The sequence below is a fragment of the Brugia malayi genome (genome assembly GCF_000002995.4).
Source record: "Brugia malayi strain FR3 genome assembly, contig: Bm_v4_Chr4_scaffold_001, whole genome shotgun sequence".
Lineage (NCBI taxonomy): Eukaryota > Metazoa > Nematoda > Chromadorea > Rhabditida > Onchocercidae > Brugia > Brugia malayi.
The window spans coordinates 9,689,425-9,715,279 of NW_025062478.1; the positions used below are offsets into that span (position 1 = coordinate 9,689,425).

General features: G+C 20.3%; 3 protein-coding genes across 4 annotated transcripts; 1 reads left to right on the plus strand and 2 right to left on the minus strand.

Moving 5' to 3' along the window:
- Window positions 1–4,424: 4,424 nt before the first annotated feature.
- Window positions 4,425–11,394, plus strand: Bma-lgc-55 (Uncharacterized protein; the record flags this gene model as incomplete). The annotated part of the gene is made up of 12 exons (XM_043082265.1): window positions 4,425–4,518; window positions 5,626–5,748; window positions 5,886–5,952; window positions 6,446–6,536; window positions 6,786–6,872; window positions 7,217–7,392; window positions 7,662–7,896; window positions 8,886–9,086; window positions 9,555–9,770; window positions 10,046–10,214; window positions 10,933–11,065; window positions 11,310–11,394. The coding sequence occupies 12 exons, from the start codon at window positions 4,425–4,427 to the stop codon at window positions 11,392–11,394; spliced, it is 1,677 nt and encodes a 558-aa protein (XP_042938199.1).
- A 1,979-nt stretch (window positions 11,395–13,373) lies between these two features.
- Bm793 (Uncharacterized protein) lies at window positions 13,374–20,765 on the minus strand (the record flags this gene model as incomplete). 2 transcript variants are annotated; one of them, XM_043082266.1, is made up of 12 exons in its annotated part: window positions 13,374–13,565; window positions 13,925–14,044; window positions 14,245–14,364; window positions 14,687–14,746; window positions 15,128–15,272; window positions 17,585–17,676; window positions 17,770–17,928; window positions 18,342–18,460; window positions 18,743–18,914; window positions 19,265–19,384; window positions 20,309–20,371; window positions 20,661–20,765. In XM_043082266.1, 12 exons carry the CDS (start codon window positions 20,763–20,765, stop codon window positions 13,374–13,376), a joined length of 1,467 nt encoding a protein of 488 aa, XP_042938200.1. The 2 variants fall into 2 exon arrangements, with proteins under 2 accessions (XP_042938200.1, XP_042938201.1); XM_043082267.1 differs by lacking the exons at window positions 17,585–17,676; window positions 17,770–17,928; window positions 18,342–18,460; ... (2 more) ...; window positions 20,309–20,371; window positions 20,661–20,765 and having other exon boundaries at window positions 15,128–15,250.
- A 1,590-nt stretch (window positions 20,766–22,355) lies between these two features.
- On the minus strand, window positions 22,356–25,537 carry Bm819 (Uncharacterized protein; the record flags this gene model as incomplete). Its single annotated transcript, XM_043082268.1, has 9 exons — window positions 22,356–22,465; window positions 22,954–23,034; window positions 23,262–23,355; window positions 23,454–23,614; window positions 23,924–24,095; window positions 24,443–24,562; window positions 24,657–24,776; window positions 24,881–24,940; window positions 25,379–25,537. The coding sequence occupies 9 exons, from the start codon at window positions 25,535–25,537 to the stop codon at window positions 22,356–22,358; spliced, it is 1,077 nt and encodes a 358-aa protein (XP_042938202.1).
- Between the last annotated feature and the right edge of the window lie 318 nt (window positions 25,538–25,855).

Sequence of the window (25,855 nt, forward strand, 5' to 3'; positions counted from 1 at the left end):
CACACTTTGATATGATTTTTAAATTATTATTATTATTATTGTAGTCTTAAAATAAAATTGATAAAAGTGAGTTGAAGAGTTTTAAAATTAAAAATACGCAGAAGGATATAATTTATTTCACTTACATAACTTCGTAAAATTTATGCTTTGGTATGCTTTTTTTTTTTCGAATATTTAAGTTTTATTATTAATATTAGTTGATTAAGTAATCCTACTTGTAATTAAGTTAAATTATATTTGGAGTTATTAACAACTTTATAAGGAACATCTATGAGAAATTTTAAATTGCCATCATCGGAACATTTCTCACATTGCTGAAATATGAATTTGCCATTTCCTAATTCATATATTAAAGTACATAAACTTCACATTATCAACCGACCAGGCTAGTTAATTTTCTAGCTTATATTTTTTCTACTTTTAACTGCAAAAAAACTTAATTAGCAAATGGAACCATTAATTTCTTGTTTTAATAATTGTATTAGCTTATCCTATTGATTGCATTGCAAATTTTGAAATGTTAGTTTCGATCTAAACAATAGTCTTAGTATGATAATATGGTATTAATTATTTTAGCATTTGGCTTAATTAGTAAAAAAATATTATCAACCAATGCTACTATTCCTAATTAGACAGAAATATTTTAATTATATCATTTAGTTTTGTTGAAAACGAATGCAAATAAAAAAACTTTGCAAAAATAAATTTAACTATTTTGCTAAATAATTTGGTAAAAAATAACAACGAAAGTTTTTCAAGAATTTTCAATAACAATCTAACATTTTATACTTCAATTCTTTTTTCAGAAAAAATTCCAAAAAAAGTTTCATTTTCTCAAACCTTAAATTATTTAATTAATACATTTTGATTAAATTTATTGCATGTTAACATATTATATTAGAAAGCTAGCAATTAGTAATATTTGAAAAAAAGTTTTAAAGTTAAAGGAAGTCAAATACTATTGTATTTTAGTAATTTAATTTATAATTCTCTGTTGCAAAAGGAAATGTTGACATGATGATAAATTTATAATGTTAAAGTTAAATAGATAAAGATTAAAATATTCTATGAAAATGCTTTTAGTAATTTAATTTATAATTCTATATTGCAAAAAGAAATGAATGAAATAGATGAAAGGGAATGAAAAGAAGTGGAAATAATTTTTCTTTATATCAATATATCTTAGTTTGATATCAATTTTGCATCATTTTTTAATATTTTCTTCTCTTTTTCCTTTTTCCCCTTTTTTTTTTTAATCAAAAGTGCTAAAAAAAAAAGAAAGCTAACAAAAAGTAATTTTATTTAACGATTAATAATAATAATACAATTGTGCTTAGCTTAATAATACTTAATAATTTTATGCTTTTTATATATTTACTTTTGTCAAGTCTAAAAATTATAATACAAAATTTGTTTAAAAAAATGGAAACTTGAAAAAAAAAAATTAGCAATTGCTATAATTTGTTATTATGAAACAAATAGATGATAAAAAATTCATATCAAAAATAAAAAAGCAACATAAAAACAAAAAAGTTTGGACAAAAAACAAAAAAGAGCGACGAAAACGACCATATTAATAAATTAAAAATATAAAAATCGATGAATAATATTTAATTTAATTTAATCAAGTAAAAAAAAAAAAAAAAAAAAAAAAAAAAAAACAAAATTTGGTTGCAGTCTCTTTTATGTTATAATAAATAAATGAAGAAAATAGATAAAATAAAATAGCTAGTCTAGTTAAGTCAATGTCTAGTCTACTAGCTTCCCGAAGTCTACTAACTTCCCGGAGAATTAGTAAAAGCCTTAAACATAACACTAAATCACCATATACTTTCCCACAAGTACCGTGTGAATGAAAATGATGTTTCGCCCTTAAAGCTAAAGTTAAAAAAAAAAAATGCATTTTCTTTCATTGTGTGATTTTCCATTTTCGTTTCCCAGCGTAAACATCACATTAATTTGACTTCCATATCAGTAGGACGTCTTTCTCATTTTTAAAAGCATTTTTTTTTTTTTCTTTTCTTTTTAACCAATTCAAAAGATAAAAAAAAAAAAAGAAAAAAAGAAAGAGAAAATTATTTGAATTTCTTTTCTTTTGAATACAATTTTACATTCTAATAATATATTGAATTCAGTTTTGCTTTCTAATATTATATATAAATTAATTATATTAATGAAGAATTGAATTATATCTACTAATTACATTTTCTTTTTTTTTGTGGCAAATAAAAGAATATTTAAATTGTAAAACATTTTTAGTGGATGCAATTTTCATCTAATATTATTATTCGAACAAAAATGTTTAGTTTTTTTTTTTTTACTTAAATTAGAATTTGATAAGTATATATGTGGTAAGAAAAAAGTATAAATTTTTATTTCTAATTTTAACCTTTTTTTTTAAAAAAAAAAACTTATTTAATCATTAACAATTACTATTGTTAATTAAATTTGCAAATTTCTAATGCATTGTTATTTCTTTCTATTTTTTTTTTCGTTTAGAATAAATTATTCAATCATTATCTTTGTAACTTTTTTTAAATAATAAGTTAGTTCTTTTAAATAATAAGTTAATAAGTTAGTTTTTTTAAACAAGTATACAAAGTACAAACATATATAATACCCATTAAAATTTCTCTTCATCATTTTTTTGTAAATAATAATTGGATCTGTTTTACAAGAGATATATTTGTTTTTGTTTTTTTTGAAATAATTTTATTATTTCTAATTATAGGTAGATAAATGATACACATTAAATTTTCACTTTATTAATATTTACATGTCTTTCTTTTACTTCCTTTGCTTGATTAATAATTAAATTTATCTTCCATTTTTTTTTTAAATTTTACACAGGGCTTTTTTTAAAAGAAATCTGTTGTTGATGATTTATTGGTAAAATCTTGTGGATATGAAAATCAGAATGAATTTATTTTACTTGATAAATCGATAATTTTCCTCCAGCGAATAAATATTTTTTTCATTGATTTCTCACAAATAAATATAGCTATGTATTTGCTTATCAAAAAATTTCATTTCAATTTAATTCTTTTAGTAATTCAATTTTTGTAAATGAACTTTTTTCATTATCTCTTTTGAATTGATGAATAACCTAGCTAAACCTATTCTTGAAATTATTATACAAAACTTACACATTTAATAAGTTTGACTTATTTTTCAATAAATTTCTTGAAAAAATATTACCTTAGCTTATCTTAATATTTCTTTTTTTCCCTTCATATCACTAATTTTTAATTTTTTATCAGTGAATTAAGCAATAGTAGTAACTTTATTATTATCATGATAACGTCATTCATACATTCCTATTCTCATAAATTACAATTATTATTGCTATTCAATTAGCAGGTGGTTAAAGTGGTTCAATTAAATGAAGTTAATAGCATTTAAATTAGAATAACAATTAAAATTTGACAATAATTTTTATTCTTTTATTCTATAAAACATATAAAAGTAATCACTTGATAATATAAACCTATTTGTTAGCATTGATTAAATTTAATTACAATATTATCAATTATTTATTTACATTTCTAAATGTCCAATTTTTACAATTTTATTCAATTTATGATAACAAAAAGCATTAATTATATTATAAAATATTTTTAAATTAACATTTAGCATCTATTCAAACATTTGTACACAAAGAAATGATCATCACTTCATGTTAGCAATCATCACTACCACTACAATCAACATGATAACAAAAGTTGTTTTCATTTAATTCTGCTAGCAAAATTGAACCCATTTATTATTTTTAAAATTTTACAATTAGCTTATAAATGAAATAAAGCCGAATTATATCTTACATCATTGCTTAATTTTTAAAACCATCAATTGAAATCAACATTAATTAATTTCAACAATTTCTGACATCAGCTGTATTTTGTTGCTTTTATTCTAACACTCTCGTTTTAATGCTTCGCAATATTTGATAAATATGCTAATAATATTTATATGTTAATGTTAATTTTATTATTATATGTTAATATTAAATTCTTTTTATCAAAAATAAAAAATAAAAAAACGAAAAAAATGATTGGTTTTTAGCTTAGCTTACTTGAATTCGTTTATTGACATAATAAATAGACCGACCTACTTATTTAATTCATCTTATTCATTTTTCACTTTTTTTTTTAGAATGTTAAAATCGTTTAAGTCTTTTTTTCTCCCTCTCTCTCCCTCCCTCTATCTCTCTCTCTTTCTCTTTTATAATCATCAAATGGTTATGTTTCCTATAATAAAATTTCGATGATTTTGAGCTATTATTGCACACCTTTAAGCAATTATCATAAATGCAATTTGCTTACATCAATTTTCAATCTTTTTTTTTTTTTTTTTTTGTAGGTGAATTTTATGATTTTTATTGTGATCCACCGGACTCATATAAGAAATACCGGTATAGGTGGTGAATGAATTATCCATATACTCTGATTTTTTTACTGAAAACAACTGCTTTACTTATTATTCAAATTATTCAGGCAACTGCAAATACCGAACTCTCAGGTTTGTTTCATAAATTTCAAAAAAATTTTTAACTTATAAACTTTTCCTTTGTTTCCTTCTTTACAAATCTTATCATTGTCATTATCATTTTATGTTACACTAATTCTTATTTATAAGAGATAATTTTGCATTTTTTTTTTTAAAAAAATATAATGTTTGCTTTTTAGTAAAAATAAATAAGTAGAAATAAAAATTAAAAAACTTGTTTAATTAAAAAAATTTAAATAAATAAAAGTTAAAAACAAAAAAAAAAACAATTTTTTTCCAAAAAATAAAAACAGAAATAATTTTAGTGAAAATCTCAAAAATTTCATGCAAATATCATAATTTCAATAAAATTTCATATCTAATTATTTGTTATATTTATTAGAGTAAATAGCAAATACAAAGTTTCGTTTTAATCTTTTTCTTCTTGTTTTTGTCCAATATTTTGATTAAATTAAATGAATTAATTCAATTTGATCGATGCATTCATCATTTTAACAAGAGAAAATATATTGATTGATCAAATAGAAATATTTAACAATTTAAGTTTTATGAAAAAAGTGAAAATGCTATTTTTAACATTTAATAAACATCTATCTATCAATGTCAAAATTTTGATAACAAAATGTCATTTTAAAATTTTTACTACAATCAAAAAATTTTTCCTCAAATAAAATTAATGTTCTTGTACTGGTAGTCTTTGCTCATTTTGTATTATATTAAATATTTCAAATATTTAATAGTTTAAGTTTTATTCAAATGGTTCACAATTTTTGTCTTTACAAGACAATTGCGCCATCATTTTTCACCAATTAATAAACGATTAAGTTTAATTTTGAATTTCAGTCTCTTTCAATCTTTATTCATATTATAGATATTATAATCAATTTTTACAGAAACTTTGTTATTATTATTGTATTATTACTATTAGTATATTAAATGAAGTACTTTTTATAATCATAATTATATTTGTTGTAAAAATTTGAACAATAAAATTGAAGAATTAAGTAAATAGTATCTTTATTGATTTATTTTGTTTACTTATTAATTTGTTTACAGTTAGTTATTTAGCTAAGATTTTTTTTTTCTTTTTTTAATTCATACTATAAAATAATAATTTAGGTTGTGAGAAGTGTGATTTACGTTCATCATTTTGTCAAAAAAGTAGTAGTACGGGTAAAGTAACTTGTATTTGTCGTTCTGGCTTTGTCGCTGATAGTATTGGAAGATGTCACCATATGCCTGGTAAACGGATTTTTTAATTTCAAATTTTAAAATTTCTTTTTTAAATAAAATTGTATCAAAAAAAAAAAAAAAAAGGAGGTTGACTTAGAAATTTAAGTATAAATGAAAGTGTTATATTCTTTTTTTTTCTTTTGCAGAAGCTCGTGAAATTAATATGTCAAATAATAAATGTCTTATGGGACAAGATGAAGGAAGAGCTGAAAAGTAAGTAATATCTTTCTGAACTTAAATTGTTTTCCCTTTTTTTTTTTGGTTTTAAAATAAACAAATAATTGATTTTGCTAAAGTATATTATTTTGCTTATTCAGTTATTTTCGATTAAAATTAATTTATTTTTTCTTTTTCTTTTTATATGTAATATTGCAATTTTTATCATCAAATTTTTACAATTTTTTCTTTTTTGTTTAAAATTTAAAATTTACTACATAATAATTGATGAATGATTAATTGAGGTGAAAATTTCCAAATGAAATATTACAAATTATTTTGTAGTAATAATATTATTAAGACAAAAGTTTTCTAAGAAATACAAATGATTTGGAGAATTTTTTGCAAATTTTTCTAAAAATTTTATCAATGTAACAACAGCTGATAGCGTTTATCAATAAATTTATCTGTGATATTTTTTTTAAATAACTAAAAATTACTCTAATTTTTTACTAATTAAATAATTTTATGATATATATATATTTTTTAGAATTTTAACAGAATTATTGAAAACATATGATCGAAATTTAGTGCCAGAAGCAAAAGGTGTTGATGTTGATGTTGAAATACTTATTCAGCAGGTTCTCATCAAAATTTTCTATAATTTTTTTTTCTATTTTTTTTTTTTTTTTTGAATTTTTAATCAATATAATTTTGATAAACAAAAAAAGAAATACTTAAAAATTACTATTGTTATTTTTTTATTTTCGCAAATTTTTTAACTTATTTGCTTTTTTTTTATTGGTAAATAATAATATTATAGTTTTTAAGTTTATTATTAAATTAATAAATAAAAGAACAAATTTTTTTTATTATTTATTAAGTTTTAGATATCTGAAATTTCTGAAATACATAGCAGTTCTAAGATGCATATTTTATTAGCGCAAATTTGGCGTGATCCTAACTTATCATTTCAGGTAAATTTGAAATTTTTTTCCATTTTGAAAAAAAAAAAAAATACGAAGGAATTTTTTTTACTTTCAAAAAAATAAAACCTTTTTTTTTCTTTTTTTTTTAAAGATTGCTTTTTGCATTCCTATTTAAATGCTATCAATCTATTACGAGGGAGAAGGAAGAAGAGTGAAAGAGAGATTGTTTACATTTAATGATTTAAATCATTTCATTAAATTTTATCGTTTAATTAAGTTGAAAATAAATGAATAAAAAATAATAACATTAAGTTAAAAAAAAAAAAAGGAAAAAAATTGATAAAATTCAAATATTATTATCATTTTTTGTTTTTTGTTTTTATTTATTTAAGGATATGGAAGGAGCAGATTGTGTACAAAATTTAACTTTATCACATCGAATGGTTGAACAATTATGGTTACCAAATGTTTGTATTGTAAATAGTAAAGGTTCACTGATACATCATTCACCTACACCAAATGTTTTCCTTTCTATTTTACCGAATGGTACCGTTTGGATAAATTACAGGTTATAAAAAAGTTATATTAATTTTTTTTTTTAATTATTAGAAAATTTTTTATCAGTTAGTTAATTAATTTATTATGTGATAAAATTATCAGTGATATAAAAAAACTAGAAATTAATATAGGATTAGTAAAAAAAAAAATTTTTTAACTCAATAAATTATACTTATTTATTATTTGTTTTTATTAAAGTTTAGATGATAATTGTTGAAGTGAAGCAATTGATGATAAAAATAAAAAATTTTTTTGTTATTTATTTATTTATTTTTTAAGGATTATGGTTGAAACACCATGTGAAATGGATTTTTCAATTTTTCCAATGGATCGTGTTGAATGCATAATGGTTTTTGAAAGTTATTCATTTAATATTGGTAAAGTTCGTCTACACTGGAAACGTCATGGTATTCCGGTTGAAGTAATTGGTGAAACAAATTTACCGGATTTTCATATGACACATTACATTCATGAAAAAGCATCATTCCATTATCCAGCGGGTGTTTGGGATCATGTATGTAATGTAATAATAATACTTAATAATAATAATAATTAATAATGATATTATCGATAAATGTTTAATCATTCAATTAATGATAAAACTTACAATAATAATAGTATCTCTGATAATAAGTGCTTAATTAATTAAATATGATAAAGCCTACAGTGATAATAATATTTCTGATAAATGCTTAATTAATTGAATATGATGAAGCTCACAATGATAATAATATCTCTCATAATAAGTGCTGAATTAATTAAGTATGACAAAGTAATAGAATATATAATTTAAATTATAATTAAGCACAATATTTAGAATTTTCATTTTATTATTATATATGAAATTACATTAAGATTTGTTGAAAATTATTTTCTAATATAATATTGATTTTATAATCATAACTATTATTACTTTTAATACAATTTGTATAACTTCATGCTGTGCTTAACATCTCAAATAATTTTTGAGTTTCAGCAAAAAAAGAGAGAACATTTTTATAATTTCTCTTCGAAATTCTATTTTTCTAACAATTGATTAGACACTAAAATAAATGTGATTTATTTAAAAAAGATAAATTTTTGTAATTAAATTTTTGAAATAAATAATTTTTTGCTAACAATTGATTATACAGTAAAATAAATGTTAATTTATTTTAATAAAACATTTACATAGTAGTAATATTATTGATAAGTGTTTAATTAGTTAAATCTAATAAAGCTTTTAATAATATAATGATATTACTGATAAGTGCTTGATTACTTAAATATAGCAAAATGATAGAATATATAATTTAACATTATAATATTATAAGTATAATATTTAAAATTTTCATTTTACTATTATCATTATATATATATATATATATATATAATTATATTAAAACTTGTAGAAAATTGTTTTCTAATAAAATATTGATTTTATAATTATTACTTTTACATTTCATAATTAATAATAATTAATAAAATTAAATTTGCATTAATTTAAGATTTATATAATTACAGTTAAATATAAAATTATATTTTCGTCGCTCATACGGTTTCTATCTGTTACAAATTTACCTTCCAACTTATTGTATGGTACTCATTTCATGGATATCATTTTGGTTAGATCGTCGATCATTACCCGCACGGGTAACTGTTGGCGTTTCATCAATGATGGCACTTACTTTACAATATTCAAATGTTGCAAGGACACTTCCAAAGGTTTAATCATCATAACACGAAAATTTTTTTTTTTTAGTTCAATTCACAAAATTTTGCTCTATTAATAATTTAAAATTTAATTTTAATTAAACATTGAAAAAAAAATTTGCGTATTTGATTTTGAAAGTTTCAAATAAGACAAAATAATTGTATTAAAATTTCTCTATATGTAATCAAAAGTTTACTTTGATTTCTTAGCAAAAAAGTTTTAGAATAAATTTCAAATGTTACCAACTTTCTTAACTTATATTTCTGTGTGGTATTTTTTGTTTAAAAATTGAAACCAAAATTTGCATATTTTGATTTTTGAACAGAATTTTACTTTACTTTAATTTGTTAAAAAAAAAAAAAAAAAAAAAACTTTTAAAATAAACTTAGGATAATAAACTATCAACAATTTTTCTTAACTTATATTTTTCCGTATGGTACTTCTTTAGATATTTGATATTTTATAAAATTTATTTTCAGGTTTCATATGTGAAAGGTTTGGATTTATTTATGTTCGGTTGTGTTGGATATATTTTTTTATCAATTGTTGAATTAGCTATTGTTGGAATGTTAGAAAAGTCGAATACGTCAAGGAGTCGTGGAAGTGCTGAAACTGATATTATTAATACAACTAGTTTACTTTTAAATGAAACTCGATCAAGTAAACGATTATTCAGGGAAGGTCGAAGACGAAAGGTTCTATAATATAATAATTATTCACTTTTTTGTTTATTTAAATTTTAAATTTATTATAATCTTTTTTTCTTTCCTCCATTAAATAATCAAATTTTGATAAAAATATATCAGTTAATGTTCAAATGTAATAAAATATTATCAAACAAAAGAAAATTAACAATAAAATAAAATAAAAATTAGTAATTATAACATTCGTATAATATTGATTAAAATAAAATTAAGTCAAAAGAAAAAATTCATATAATATTGATTAAAATAAAAAATGAAACTTTTAGTTACCACTAACTGAACAAGTTGACGAAGATAAACGATTATCCAGAAAAGTTGACATTGATCTGAATGATAGTTTATGGACACGTAATGCGGCAACATTTGCCGAATACGGTGAACGAAATCCAACATCAACAATTCGACATCCGGAAATAATGAAATTAAATGAGTACAGTATGTCTTTTAATTCATGCTTCCTTATTGTTGTAGAAAATATCATTCGTTTGAAATTCATTTCGGAAAGTTTTTTATTATTTAATTTATTCTGCTTAACTAAATTTTGCATTTATTTTATAGTCAAATTTAATTCGTTCATTCAAATTTTTGTATTTATAATAATTTGGATTCTAGGATAAACTGAAATTATTAGTAGATTTATTAAAATATTTTATGAAAATAAAACAAATAGTTATTCATTTAAAAATTTGCAAAAAATCTCGAAATCATTTCTTTTTTCATTTATAATATTAAATAAAATATATATATTATAAAATTTTTTTATAAATTTTTAAAAAACACATAGATAAATATAAAAAAGAAAAATTCCCATCATTTATAGCATTCAAAAATTTAATAATTTAAATTTAAATTTTAACATTATCCTAATTGTAGTTGGAATGTTACCTGCTGTACTTCTGATTCATATGTTATTGATATTTATATATAAATATTTGTAATGCTATAAAAATATTAGTAATATAATAATAATAACAATGATAATAATATTAATAATAATAAAAATAATAATGATAATAATAATAATAATAATAATAATAATTTATTGATGTTGCACAAGTATTGTTATACCATAAATAGTAATAATAATAATAAATATTTAATAGTAACAATAACAAATAATAATGATAAAAAAATAAATAAAATTATAATTTAGATGGTGAAAATACGAATCGTTACTTTCCCTATCGAATAACCGAAGAAGCAAGAAGTGATAGTAAACATCGACGAAAAAAACACAACAATGAACGAAGATTTTTAAGACATTGGACTGGTGAAGATATGGATAAGTAAGTATTATTATTATTTACTTTTATAAAATTAATTTAATTAAAATAATTAAATTTTCATGGAATCAACATTTTCTTTTTCATTTATTTATAACAGAATTACGTAAATTTTAGATCCGATATATATATTTTTTGAAAAGAAAAACTAATTTTCTAAGAAATTTATAATTATTGTAAATCAAATATTTGATGTTTAATTTTAGTATTATTATTATTATAATACATTTTAATTTTACAATTTCAGTTTATGTCAAAAAGCATTTCCAATTTCATTTGCACTGTTGAATATGGTATATTGGACGTATTATACTGCACGAGCAAATGATTAATTAGCTAATTAAAATTTAGCTATAAAATTTTGTTTATCCAATTCTAAGATTTAATGTTAAATTTGAATAATTATATACGGAAGAAAATATTTTAATTAATAAAAAATTTATCAAATGATTTTCCATCAATTATCATCTCTTATCCATATCAGTGTTTATGAGATAATTAAAAAAAAAAAAAAAGGATGAAAAGTTTCTTAAATATTTTATTTACTGGAAGAAGAAGGATGCTCAATTTATTTATTTACCGTTTGAAATTGTATAATGCATTTTTTTTTTTTGTTTTGTTTGTCAACAAATTAATTGAATTACTTATGTGAACTGCTCACTAACTTCATATTTTTTAATGTGTTGTTGGTGTAATTTCATTTGATTTTAATCATATTTCTTTAAAATATTTAAGAGCGAGAAAAAAAAATTAATTTATTAATTAAATATTTGAAAGCAAAAAGAAAAAAAAGAACAAAGAACAAAAAGAAAATGAAATAAAAATTTTATACATTTCACTTTTTTCATTCATTTTTCTTATCCAAAATACATGTATATACATATGTATAATAAAAAAAATTCCTATTTTTTTTGCTTTTTTTTGGCCTTTTAAAAAATTTGATATTTGTTTACAAATTATTGAAATAAAAATGCTTATATAATATCAATGAACATTACCATATATTTATATTTAATTTAAAACAATAAATTTGATAAAATAATTGGCGATTAATTTTGCTGTATATAAAATATTGAGCTAATAAATTCTATATTTAATTTAAAACAATAAATTTGATAAAATAATTGGCGATTAATTTAGCTGTATATAAAATATTGAGCTAATAAATTCTATATTTAATTTAAAACAATAAATTTGACAAAATAATTGGCGATTAATTTAGCTGTATATAAAATATTGAGCTAATAAATTCTATATTTAATTTAAAACAATAAATTTGATAAAATAATTGGCGATTAATTTAGCTGTATATAAAATATTGAGCTAATAAATTCTATATTTAATTTAAAACAATAAATTTGATAAAATAATTGGCGATTAATTTAGCTGTATATAAAATATTGAGCTAATAAATTTGCTCAATTATTAATCAGCAATGAATAATTTCCCTTTTTTTTTAATATTTAAATTTTATTAAATTTAAAATAATAGAAAAAATTATGTGCTACAGTGGTGACAATGACAAAAAGCATTCCTATGCAAATTGATGGAATATGTGGACTGTGCCAATTATCTATTAATAAAGTTTCTGATTCAATTATTTCATCCATATTTGATGACATTTCAGTTTGAAATTGAACATTTGATTGAGTTATTTCTTCTACGGTTGACATTTCAGTTTGAAATTGAACAGCATTTTTGCAAACATTTGAATGAACTGCAAAAATAAATGAAAAGTTGAAAGTATTGCAAATGATTAAAATTGATTAAAACAAAAACATTTTTTTAATGATAAGTATTTGATAAATTTAAATTTAAAAAAAAAAAAAAAAAACTTTTTTATTTATTTCATATTTAATGAACTAATTTTATTGGTTTTTATCATTAATTGCTCATATATTCATCCATAAATTTTGTTTATCTTTAAATTTTGTTTACCTTTGTCTTTATCATTAATAAATTCAAATTAATAATCATGTTTCAATGACCTGAAATGTTTGATAAATTTAAATTTTGAAAAGGAAAAAAAAATCCATTCCATATTTGATGAGTAAATTTTATTGTTCTTTGTTTTACTTTAATAAATTCAAATTAATAATCATCTTTCAATGACCTGAAATGTTTGATAAATTTAAATTTAAAAAAAAAAAAAATCCGTTTCATATTTGATATGCAAATTTTACTGTTCTTTATCATCAATTGCTAATATAACTGATTAATAAATTATCAAAAAAATAAAGAGTATCACTTTAACTGCAATTAATTATTTTATTACTCAAATATTAGAGAAATATTATTCATAAATTTTATTTCACTTTAATAAATTCAATTTAATAATTATACCAATAGCTCTTTCATCTTCATCACTGTCTAATTTCATGCCTAATTTAGCAGCATCACGTAGTACACGTTTCCAAATTTTTTCATAATTATACGAACTTATTCTTGGATTAATCACTTCACGTAATGATTTCAAAAGTAACATTTCTTCCTCATTCAATACCTAAATAATAATTTTTTTACGCTATTACTGTTTTCTTTTTTGTTATTATTTCTAATATTTAAATAATAATAAAAGATATAACTGATTAATAAATTTTCAAAAAATAAAAAGTATCATTTTAAGTGCAATTAATTCTTTTATTATTCAAATATTAGAAAAAAGATTTAATTATTTTTTGAAATATTATCAATATTAATTACAATTAATTAGACAATGTAGCAAGAAAGTAATCAAATAAAACTGAATCTTAGTGTAAACATATCGATTTAAAGCTTAAACACTGATAACTATCAGTTAAAATACTAAATCTTATCAGTTTTAATTTCATTTAAAAAAAAATTTTTTTTTGTTAAGCATACCTTAGCTTTATTAGTTCCATCACAAAAAGCTTCTCTTATTTTTGGTTGTTGTAACCATTTGACAATCTCTTTGTACTGTATAATATCCACCATTCTTTTTGTAAATTCTTTCTGATCATTCTACAAATGAATTAATTTTCAAATTTTAATTGAAATCAATTAATCGCTTACTAAATTAATATTTTGATGAATGAATCATAAATTGATAGAATTTTGGCTTTTTTTTTCTAATTTTTAGATTATATATGAGTAAGTATAATTTCATTGTATAAACTGATTGTTTAAAAAAAAAGAAAAAAATAAACATAAAAATATTTTACCTCTCTTTGTTCCACTATCACTTCCTTCAATCTTATCATATCATCATAAAATGTATCAACTAATTCATTCAATAAATCTAATTGAGCTTTTGCTTCAATTAATTTGTAATCAGTACGCACCTAAATAATTTTTTTTTTTATTAAATAATTGTATATATATAAATAATTAAGTACTTTTTTTGCCCTTTATTAAAATAAAATTTAATTTAAAGTTAAATTATTCATATGTACTTCAACAATTTAATTACTATTCCATACCACTATAATATCAATTATTGTATCCATTAATATTTATTGTTTAAGTTTCCTTATTTTTAATTTATTTGTTTTAATTTAATTTTAAATTTTATCTTAGTTTTATTTTAAGTTTTTAAATTTAATTTATTCATTCAAAAAAAGAAATTTTTTTTCTACTTCATTTCAATTTGTTTCTAAAGCATACATAATGCTCAACAAGTGCATTTCCTGATTTCAATTCTTGTCTCCAGCGCATTAGTTGCAGCTGAAAAAAAATTTTTCTTTTAAAAATAAACAATTTTTTTTACTTCAATTGAACCCCCGTTAAGGTCAAAGGTTAAAGGTTGAAAAATTGAATATTTCAATTATTATATAGCTCTTTTTTAATATGGTTACTGCTTCTTCTTCGATCTTTTGATTTCATCGTTGATATCTTTGATATCTTCTAGAATCGATTGATAATTTCTAATTGTTATCATTACATATTTTCTCATATTATTTGTTCAGAAAATTATTACAACTTCTACAGCTCTACTGATAATTTCAATTTTTGAAATTTTAACTCCAAGAAAATGCCAAAAATTACAGGGAGGAAAAGATTAAGTATAAGTAAGTAAATATAAATGAATTAGCAAATAAAGCTAACATATCGCTTCTTCTGACTATTTTGCCTTTTTCGAAGCAGCTCCTCGACTTTATCAAATGGTTTAAATATTTTAATTTCAACTGCTGGATCTGATGATATCATATCAGAGCACTGATTCTCCATTGATATAATATTTACTTCAAACCTGCAATATTCATCGAACAATCATTTTTCAAAAAAAGAATGAAAAAAAGAAAATTTATTGAAAGTAGTAAATTGATAAAAAATGATTACATTTTTTAAATATAAACGAATTAACGAATTCACGTGTAACAGCAGTTTTTATGCTATGAATTTTCTTAAAAAAACAATGGAATGTAGCATTTGAGTCAATTTGAACTTTGACATTTTAATCAAAAACTAATCAAAAGTTGAAATAAGCTGTCGAGAATGATAAAAAAATTGTTTCAAAAAAACGAATCAATAAAGTAGAAGCTATCAATAAATTCTCAATAACATAATTATCAGCTTACTATTGCGAATATGAACAAATGTGATCTGAGAAAATTGCGCTGACCTCTCAAATCTTTTATTGATTCAAGTTATTGACCCAAGTTATCGATTCAAGTTATCGCTTCAAGAAAATGTAAGGATTTGATTTTTTGAGTTAGGAAAGAAAAGCAAAGTACAATAAAAATATTTTACTAATGAATATAAAAGTATAATGAAAGTAAATATTGATTTTATTTGCCCATAACTAATTGTTATACAACAACTTTCTTCCTAATTAATTAAAAAACAATATCTTACTTAAATTGCTCCTACATTTTTGTAAATTCCAATAAAATAAAACTGAAAAAATTGAAAAAAAAAATATTTAATCAAGAATTTTGATCATTAATTAGATTGATCATTAGAGCTTATTGAATATTTTCCATTTTAGTTCTTACTTAATTCGACAAAAAAACTACGATAACGATGAAATTATTCGCTTAAAGAAATCATTTCTAGATGTCAGGCATTTCAATTTTATTTAATTCTATTATTTTTATCTGTAAACTTTTTTTTTTTCATTTCAGTTATTTTTGTCGAACTGAAAATTTATTGCACTGTTTGCAGCAAATCAATAAACAAACAAAAAAATCGATCATTTAATTTTTTTTTTCTCTGTGATCAAATATTTCTTGCATAAAGTTGGCTAATTTATGAAATTGTATTAAAATAGATGAAGCAGAAATTATTTCAAAAATTTTAAATTATTATAAGCTTTTTTTGTTGTTGTATAACTCATAATCATATAGCATTTTGATTTTTTTGTTTTTATTTTATATTTAAAATCAAATCAAAAAAAATTGCCTCTTAAGCACTGTAAAATAATTGATCGATCGATCAATCAATCAATCAATGCCGAATAGTAAATTATAAAAAAAAAGATCAGTTTTGAATTTGCGACAATTATATTGGAATATTATCAATGTTTAGCAAAGGAAACTAAAAAAACTAAGGAAAATTGTAAAATAATTTAAATGGAACAATGGAAAATAATTGATTGAAGAGAAAACAATTGAAATATGCCTATTAATGAAAAGCTATTTGGATAAAGTAAAATTTTAAGTTAAATTTAAAAAGTAAAGAAAGTAGATGTTGTCACAAATGAGTAAATATATATGTATAATATGAAATAAAGCGAATGAAATCATTTCAAATTTGATAAAATATAATCAATTCTGATAACTTTTTTTTTTCAATTCATTGCAAATATATTGAATTAATAAAAGAAACAACGAAAAAAGTTGTTTTCATTAAATTTAAAAATTTTATGAAATTATATTTTTCAAAAAAAATGATTTGCACATTTTGTAAGCTACAATACCAACAAATAATCCAATACAAAGCGATGAAATGTGAAATTGGCATGAAAAATTCAATTGAATATCATTTTTCCCATTAACTGATAATTGATAATTATCATTAACTGATAATTTCTCATTAACTGATAATTCCTCATTAACTGATAATTTTGTTGATTGGTTACTTTTTGAGTTTGATATTTCCTTATCATACGTTGTCGTATTTTGTTGAGCATTTAAAATAGCTATAAAACAAGGAAAATAAAAATAGAAAAAAAAACAATAAAGAGAATAAAAAGTAATTATTCTGTTAAAAATTAAATACCTAAAATTAAACTAAATACTTTATCATTTGAAATTGTTTAAGAATGATTAATTAATTAAGAGTATTATCGAATTATTACAGATAAATAAAATTTAAAATTTTTTAAACATTTATATTGTTAAAAGAATTTAGAAAAAAAAGGAAATGCTGCAAATTTTAAATAATATTTTATTATAATTTCAATTTTAATTAATGCAAAAATTTCTAGCAAATTTTAGCAAAATTATTACATTTGACATTACATTCACCTACAATTTACAATTTATTCGTAAGTTTTTTTTTTTTTTTTTTTTTTTTTTTTTTTAAAAAAAAGTTTTAAAAATTTTTTTTAAACAAAATTACGTACTATTAATTGTTGTCATTTGTTGTCCACTATTTGTTGATAACGATTCACTGTTAGCTTTTAATATTTCATTATCATTGCAATAATTTGGCTAAAAATATTTAGCTAATAAAAAAAAAAAACAATTTTAAATTCAGGTGACAATTTTTTTTTTTTTGTAAAGTAAAATGAAAAATTAGCTAACCTTTTTAGTAATTTTATAATTTTCATCTGTAAAATTCATTGTATCAGAATATTTATCAATTTGATCAACATTGCTATCTGTGTCAATGGAACTACAATTCGATTTGCTACTACTGCTACTACTACCAATAGCAAAACATGAAGCAGAATTAGTAACAGCCTAAATTTAACTTTTAATTTGTGAAATTTTACCACTAAAATGAAACAAATGTGTATAAAATTTGATAATTTAATGATTTGAAATCTTCAAAATTTACCAATTTGCGAAATTCTACCATTGAAATGAAGCAAATATGTATAAAATTTGATATTTTAATAATTTTAAATTTTATCAAATTGTCAAATTTTGCCGCTAAAATGAGAGAAAGTTTGATAATTTAATGATTTGAAATTTTGAAAATTTATCAATTTGTGAATTCTTACCATTAGAGTGAAGCAAATATGTGTAAAATTTGATGTTTTAACAATTTTAAAAATTTAAAATTTATCAGTTTGTAAAATTTTACCACTAGAATGACAAAAAGTTTGAAAATAATTAAATGATTTGAAATTTTTAAAATAAATTAAAATTACTCGTGCTGGTGCTATAAATGACATTTGTTGAATGACAATCATATTTTCCAACCAAGATGGCATATTGGCTAATAGTTGACAATTTCGAACACGGTCAAGCAAGCATTTGATGTCATGACCTTGAAATTATCATTTTATAGCTTAGCATTTTCAAATTTTATACAATTTCACGTAAAAATGTAGAATTTTTTCAAAAAAATTTTATATTAAAGAAATTTTTTTTAGAGCATCAAAAAACAAAGCAAAAGTCAAACATGTAATTATCAAAAAGTTGAATAAAAATTTTTCATTTCTTAAATTTTACAATTTGTTTTATTTATTTATTTAACTAAAAATATTGTTTATTACTATTTACAAAAATAAAAGTAAATTTTATTAAATTCAAATTTGTCAATTCTCACCTGTATAATGACCAATAATCCGAAATGATGAATCTTTTATCACTTTTATTCCATTTTCCAAAGCAATTTTTAATTTCCTACTACGAATTTTGTTATTTTCTTTGAAATTTATCGTCGGATTTATTAGCAAATGTAGCAAATTCAAAAGTGTAAGTTCCTTTCCATTTAATTTCTGTTAAAAAATTGATGAAAATTATTTTTAATCAATAAAATTACAACAAATTCATCAAATTTAATCATTTTAGTTTCAGGAAGAAATGAAAATTTTATAAAAAATTATATATTAATTAGTATTCTTATGATTTTACACTATTCAATTTCAAAAATGGAATATACTAGGACAAAACCGCCTTTTTTTGGTGACAAAATCGCCTCTTCATTTTTTTTCCTGATGACAAAATTGCTTGTTTTTCTTGTTTGATAGTATCGATGCCAGGAAAAGAAAAAGGATTTAAGCTGAATTTTGAAATGTTTTTTGCTAAATTTGTAGTTTTGAACAAGAAAAACGTAATTCAAACATACTATAGCACCATTTGTTCCGGATGCAAGCGAATAGCTAATTTCCGGAATTTGCGTATTGGCGATAATTTCTTTATATTCTAGTAAAGCAATCATTTGTTCTACAAATTGCTTTCGATCTCTCTGTAAAGCATTAAATTATTTTTAACTTTATGTTTTTATTTATACTTTTCTAGAAAATATTAAAAACTTAATTTAGTGATAATAATTATTTATATAAAATAATTATTTCAAATAATTATAAATGAAAAATGATAATGCTTCTTTATCATCTAAAAAAGTTATAGTAGTAAAATTTTATTGCAAGAATTTCATTACTAAAAAAATTTAAATCATACAAGCATTATCTTATTCATTAGCAAATTAAAAGAAAAAAAAAACTAAAATAAAATAAGCATAATTAAAAACCTGTCTTTGCTTAATTAAAGCTTTTTTTCTAATTGTCATTTCAGATAAATAAACATTCAATACATTATTTAGAGCATCAAGTTGATTCATTATCATCGTTATCACCTAAACAAAATTGTTATCAAAAAGTTTCAACCATTATTATCATTGAAATAAAAAAATGAAAGTAAAGAAGAAATTAATTTTCAAGTTGGTTCATTATCATCGTTATCACCTAAACAAAATTGTTATCAAAAAGTTTCAACCATTATTATCATTGAAATAAAAAAATGAAAGTAAAGAAGAAATTAATTTTCAAGTTGGTTCATTATCATCGTTATCACCTAAACAAAATTGTTATCAAAAAGTTTCAACCATTATTATCATTGAAATAAAAAAATGAAAGTAAAGAAGAAATTAATTTTCAAGTTGGTTCATTATCATCGTTATCACCTAAACAAAATTGTTATCAAAAAGTTTCAACTATTATTATCATTGAAATAAAAAAATGAAAGTAAGGAAGAAATTAATTTTCAAGTTGATTCATTATCATCGTTATCACCTAAACAAAATTGTTATCAAAAAGTTTCAACTATTATTATCATTGAAATAAAAAAATGAAAGTAAAGAAGAAATTAATTTTCTGTGATAAAGCAAAACCATTTGATTTGCACATGCAATATTTCCAGCACTTAAATGTCTTTGTCCCATTTCTAACATTTCCTGCAAAAAAAAAAAACAAAAAAAGAATTCAGCTAAGAAATATTTTTATGATATATATTTTTTTCATTAATAATTAATTAATTAATTACTTTTTAATAAAAGCAAGAAGAAAAGGAAGGAAAGTTAGTACATAATGAATTAATTGACTGATAATAATTTAAATTAATTATCAAATATATCATTTAATATCAATGAAATATGTTTTAGAAAGAAAAAAGTAATAATAATAAGTATTATTGCAATATTTAAATGAACTTTTTTTTTTTGTTAGAAATTTGTTAAAACTAACAATTTGTTCCTTTAAATCTTGAATTTTATCAGTAAGCAACATTTTGATAATATCATTTCCGGAATTCCATTTGGAAATGATATCATCGTAACTTTGTTCTTGCATCTATTTCTGTCTTTTTTTTTTTCTTTCTTTGCTTTGAAAATATCTAAAAGAATTATAATCTGAATTAATTAATTAATTACTTGAATAATTTGAATTAATTAATTTAATTGATTACAGTTTTTTTTCTGAGAAAGAAATTTGATAACTATTGGTAAATAAAAATTAAATTTTTACTTTTATGAATAAAGTAAAATTTAATTTTTTTGGACCGACTGAATGTTTTTAAAGTTTTAAAAAGTTTTTTTTTTTCAGAAATTTTAATAAAAAGTAAACGAAAAGAAAAAAAGTTTAAGAAATTATTTTTTTCAATATCTGATAACATAGAAGAAGGACAGGACTTGAATGAATGAAATTATCGAATAATTTAAATTGCAAAACTTATTAACGACTGTTTAGTTAGATAGTTTATCGTTTTTTTTTTTTTCAAATTTTTGCAAATGAATCAATCAGAATAGAATAATAATTTATCATTTCAAAATATTTGATTAGTTGATAGGATAATTATTAGATAAAATATGAAAGTTATCGATGAAAATATACGATGAAAGAAATAAAAGTTAAACTTGTAGCAATCTGAATTTACAGATTTGATCTTTGATTAATATCAGTTTTAAGATCATGATTATCATGATCTGAATAGTGCTTATCACTATAATAATATTTTGATTATTCAAATATTATCTTGCGATCATTGTTCACCACGCTGAATAACTTTCATCGATTTTCTTTAATTTTTTTTTTGTTAATAAAAAAATAATAAACAAAACGGAATGATAAAAGTTCATAATTGATGAATTGTAAATAACTTTCGATATGCAAATTCGATATAAACTTAAGTTTTTTTTTTCTTATCAATGAGAAATCATTTCTGTATGAATAAATTTGAATTTGAATTGCTATTTTAAAATTTAATTTTTTCAGATTATCTCTGCCATTGCTGTAGCAATAATTATGTTTTATTTTTCTGTTAGTTAAATTCTTCTTATATTGAGCAAATTTTTATATCATTTCACAACTTTATCAGTATTGATAATACTGATAATTCTGCATAGTATCTGTTTTAGTTAAATTTTGCCAAATTAACAAAAAAAAAAAAAAAAAAAAATTGCTAAAGTGTAATTTTGATGAAAATAACTGTTTCAATAGTTTGTTTCAAATTTAATTTAATGTAATAAAATTATTTAAATCAAATAATTTTTAAATATTTATTTGTACTTGCCACTCAAACAAACGAAATATTCAAAGTATGAATAATTTCATTTGAAATAATCATATCCAAAGTGATAAGCGAAAATGAAATGCAAAAAAAAAAAAATCTGAGATAATTCAATGAATGAAAAATAAGAAATTAAACGATGAATTATACACTTTTTTTTTTTTTTTCATTCATATCATATGGATGTAAACAATTAAGTAAAAATTAAATATTTATAAAAATTTTATCATGCATTGAAGATAAAATTTTCAATCATTGCAATGAAAATTTAAAAAGAAAAAACGAAACGAAAAAAAAAAAATAAATTAAAATTTATTTGGATAAGTAAGCAAGACGAAAAAAATAGAGATAATTAGCATTTGAAATGAGTTAAATTAAAAATCACAACGAAATATTCCTGGTGGTGGTCGTCCAGCTAATTCTGATGGTACATTAACATCTGCAGTGAAACGAGCAGGATAATAGTTGAAGCAAAGATAGTAATCTGAAAATTTAATTAATATTTTGTTAATGCAAAATTTCAGTAAATATAAAATTAATATTTTGTTTAAAAGATGTTTCAAAGATTCAAATAAAAACAAAATTTATATTTTTAATTTATAGAATGACACATTTATGTTTATTTATTTATCAAATAATTTTATTAAAGAAATAAAAAATTAAACTAATCTTTTTATAAACACTAATAAATATTTCATTTTATTTCGCTTTTTTTTTAAAAAAAAATGAATTCGTATGGCTATTTTTTTCTTTTCATTTATTATAATTTAAAAAAAAAAATTTCTAAATATTTTTTCTTCTTTTTTTAACTATTAATTTTACATTTACAATTTAAATATGCTAATTTCAATCGTAAAAATTAATACTTAGCGCCTTATTGAATAATAAAAAGTAGAAAATTAAAAAATATATTTGAAATTTTAGAAAAAAACAAAAGAGAAAAGAAAAGTGATATTTTAATTATTAACTAACCATCTGGTTTATTGCTTCCTTTTATGAATTTATAATTTTCTTTTTTTGCTTGTGTATTCTTTTGCCGAGTAGTTGAATTACCTGCAAAAATATTAAAATATTTTTTCGCATTTTTGAATAAAATAATTTTTTAATTTTACATTTACAACTCAAATATGCTAATTTCAATCGTAAAAATTAATACTTAGCTTTGATTTTGGTTTTTGTTTGTTTGTTTGTTTGTTGACTTGTTCATTTGAAATTCTTTCCATTAATTAAGCTATTATTTTGAAATTAATAAAAATAAAAAAAAAAAAGAAAAAGTTTACTAGCAGAATTACTGCTTAATCTTTGATCATTATCATCATCGTTTGAAGTTTTGATATTTGATTCCATTTCAGGATTAAATTGATAATATGCATGCTAAAAATAAAACAATCATTTTAACATTAAACTTTTTTTTTTTTAAAAAATAAAATTTTATATTTAATCTTTTTAAATAAACAAATAAGAAATGAAACCTCATTATTATAATAATTATAATAGGGATATGGATATGATCCCAAAATTGGAAATGAGCTTGCATTAATTCGATTAAACATTGCCATATTAATCCACATTGTGCGACCTTTGAAAAAATCACACTTACTAATACGGTCCAATAAGCGTTTCGTATTATTACCTAAATTATAAAATATTTGATATCATAACTTAAAATACAAATTAATAATAAATTATTAATTACAAACGTTAAAAAACAATACATATATACGTTTTAAAATGATGAAAATAAATAAAAAAAAATATTTTTTAAACAAGAAAAAGTCTAAAAATTATTTTATTCGATAATTTTTTAAAAAAAATTTATTTATTATTTTATGCACTAATGTTTCTTCCTTTTTGTTTATTTGTTTATTTATTTTCTTATTTAATTAATTTTTCTTTTTCATTTTTGTTTATTTGTTTATTTATTTATTTATTTATTTCCTACCAGTCCAACAATCATTGATTGTTTTATTTGTGCCAAATATAATTTCCATTGCTTTCAAAGCACTTTCACGCACTCTCTTGCGCCAAATGTAATTATTTTCAACCAAATTAATTGATGGATTAATTTCTTCATTTAGCCAATGCAAATAGTCCAATTCATTTTCTGTTAATCTCTGATAATAATTAATTAATTAATTAATACTTTAATTTTATATTTCTTAAGTGATGGATAAGTTATTAATTTGTCAATAATACAATTGCTAATTACTCTAAAGAAGTAATTATCAAACTATTTTATGCTGATTACATAAAGATCAAAAATTGTTATAATTATGATCACAAAAAAAAAAAAGATTAAGACAAAAGATTAAGCAAAATAATTTATGCAATAAAATGATAATATCTGATTTATTCCTTAATTAAAAAAATCAAATAATTAATTAATTTTTCTTGAACAAAAAAAAAAAAATTTTTTTTTAATACTTTTTGCAATAAAATTAAAAAATAAATTAAACTTAACAATTGCACCGCTTGTTTTTGTACGAAATGCTTCTCTCACTTCACAATTTTGCATCAATTGTAGCAATCCTTTATAATGTTGATAATCTTCCATTCGTTTAATAAAATTTTTTTTATTTTTCTGCAAGTAATTATTTTTATTATAATAATTATTTACATTATAATAATTTCAACATTTTATTATTTATTAAATTAAATTAATAACTTTCAAAAACCTCTCGTTCTTTATCCATTTTTCGTCGAATTTTCTTCACGTCAGACATTTGCACCTTATTTAAATGATACATAATCATAAGTTGATCTTTTACTTCATCCATTTCAAAATTCATTTCAATCTAAAAATTTTTTTTTAATATTACATAAATTTATTTTAAAATTTATTATTTATTAAAAAAAATGTGATTACTATAATTATATTTCTTACATAAGAAACACTTACTTTTTCTTCTTCTGTTTTATTATTATCATCCAAATTATTTCGTTTATTGCTTAATTCCTCCTGAAATTATAAAAAAAAAAGAAAATTAAAAATTGTGCAATTTTTAAATTTATCATTCGTTATTATATTTTATTTTGAATTAAAAGTTAGTTTTTCATTTTAAAAAAGCAATTTTGATCTTTTATTATGATAGTCTAACTCAAATATTAAAACTTAATAATTAGAGTACAACAATAGCAATTACAATTAAATTAACTTTTCCAAATTACTTATTTGATATATTTCGTTTACAAAATGCAATTTAATAGATTTATATAATTAATTAATTTATTCATTTGTAATTGTCATATTTAATTTATAAGAAATGAATATAAATAATCTTTATGTAAATTTTTTTTTATCTTATTTCTTACTTCTATCAATATTTAATGCATTAAATTTATTCATAAAAAATTTTAAAGTAATTATCAAGAAATAAATAAATAAATAAAGACGTACGTAACGTGTCTCTAATTCATTTATTCTTTCATTAATTAGCATTCTAGTTTCCTGGAATGCATTACCAAATTTTGATTTTTGTTTAAACCAATTCTGATTTATCATAGTTTTGCTACGTGAAGCATCATCGATGATAAGTTGTTGAAATTGTTTTTCCATTTTCAATTAATCAGTTATTGCTTTGCTATAAAAAAAAAATGATTATTAATACTTAAATTTTACTAATAATAAATAATTAAATTGATAATTAAAAAAAAGAAAAAAAAACTGTTCTTAAAATATTAATTAAAATTTAATTATAATATCCTAAACAGTTTAAATATTAATTTAGCAATTATATAAATTGAATTATTTATGTTAATATGGGGAAAAAAAAACTTTTTCACTTTTTTTATTATTGAACTTAAAATTTATTATTTATTAAATTTGTATACAAAAACAAAAACAAAAAATTGTTTTGTTTTTGTTTTGTTTTTT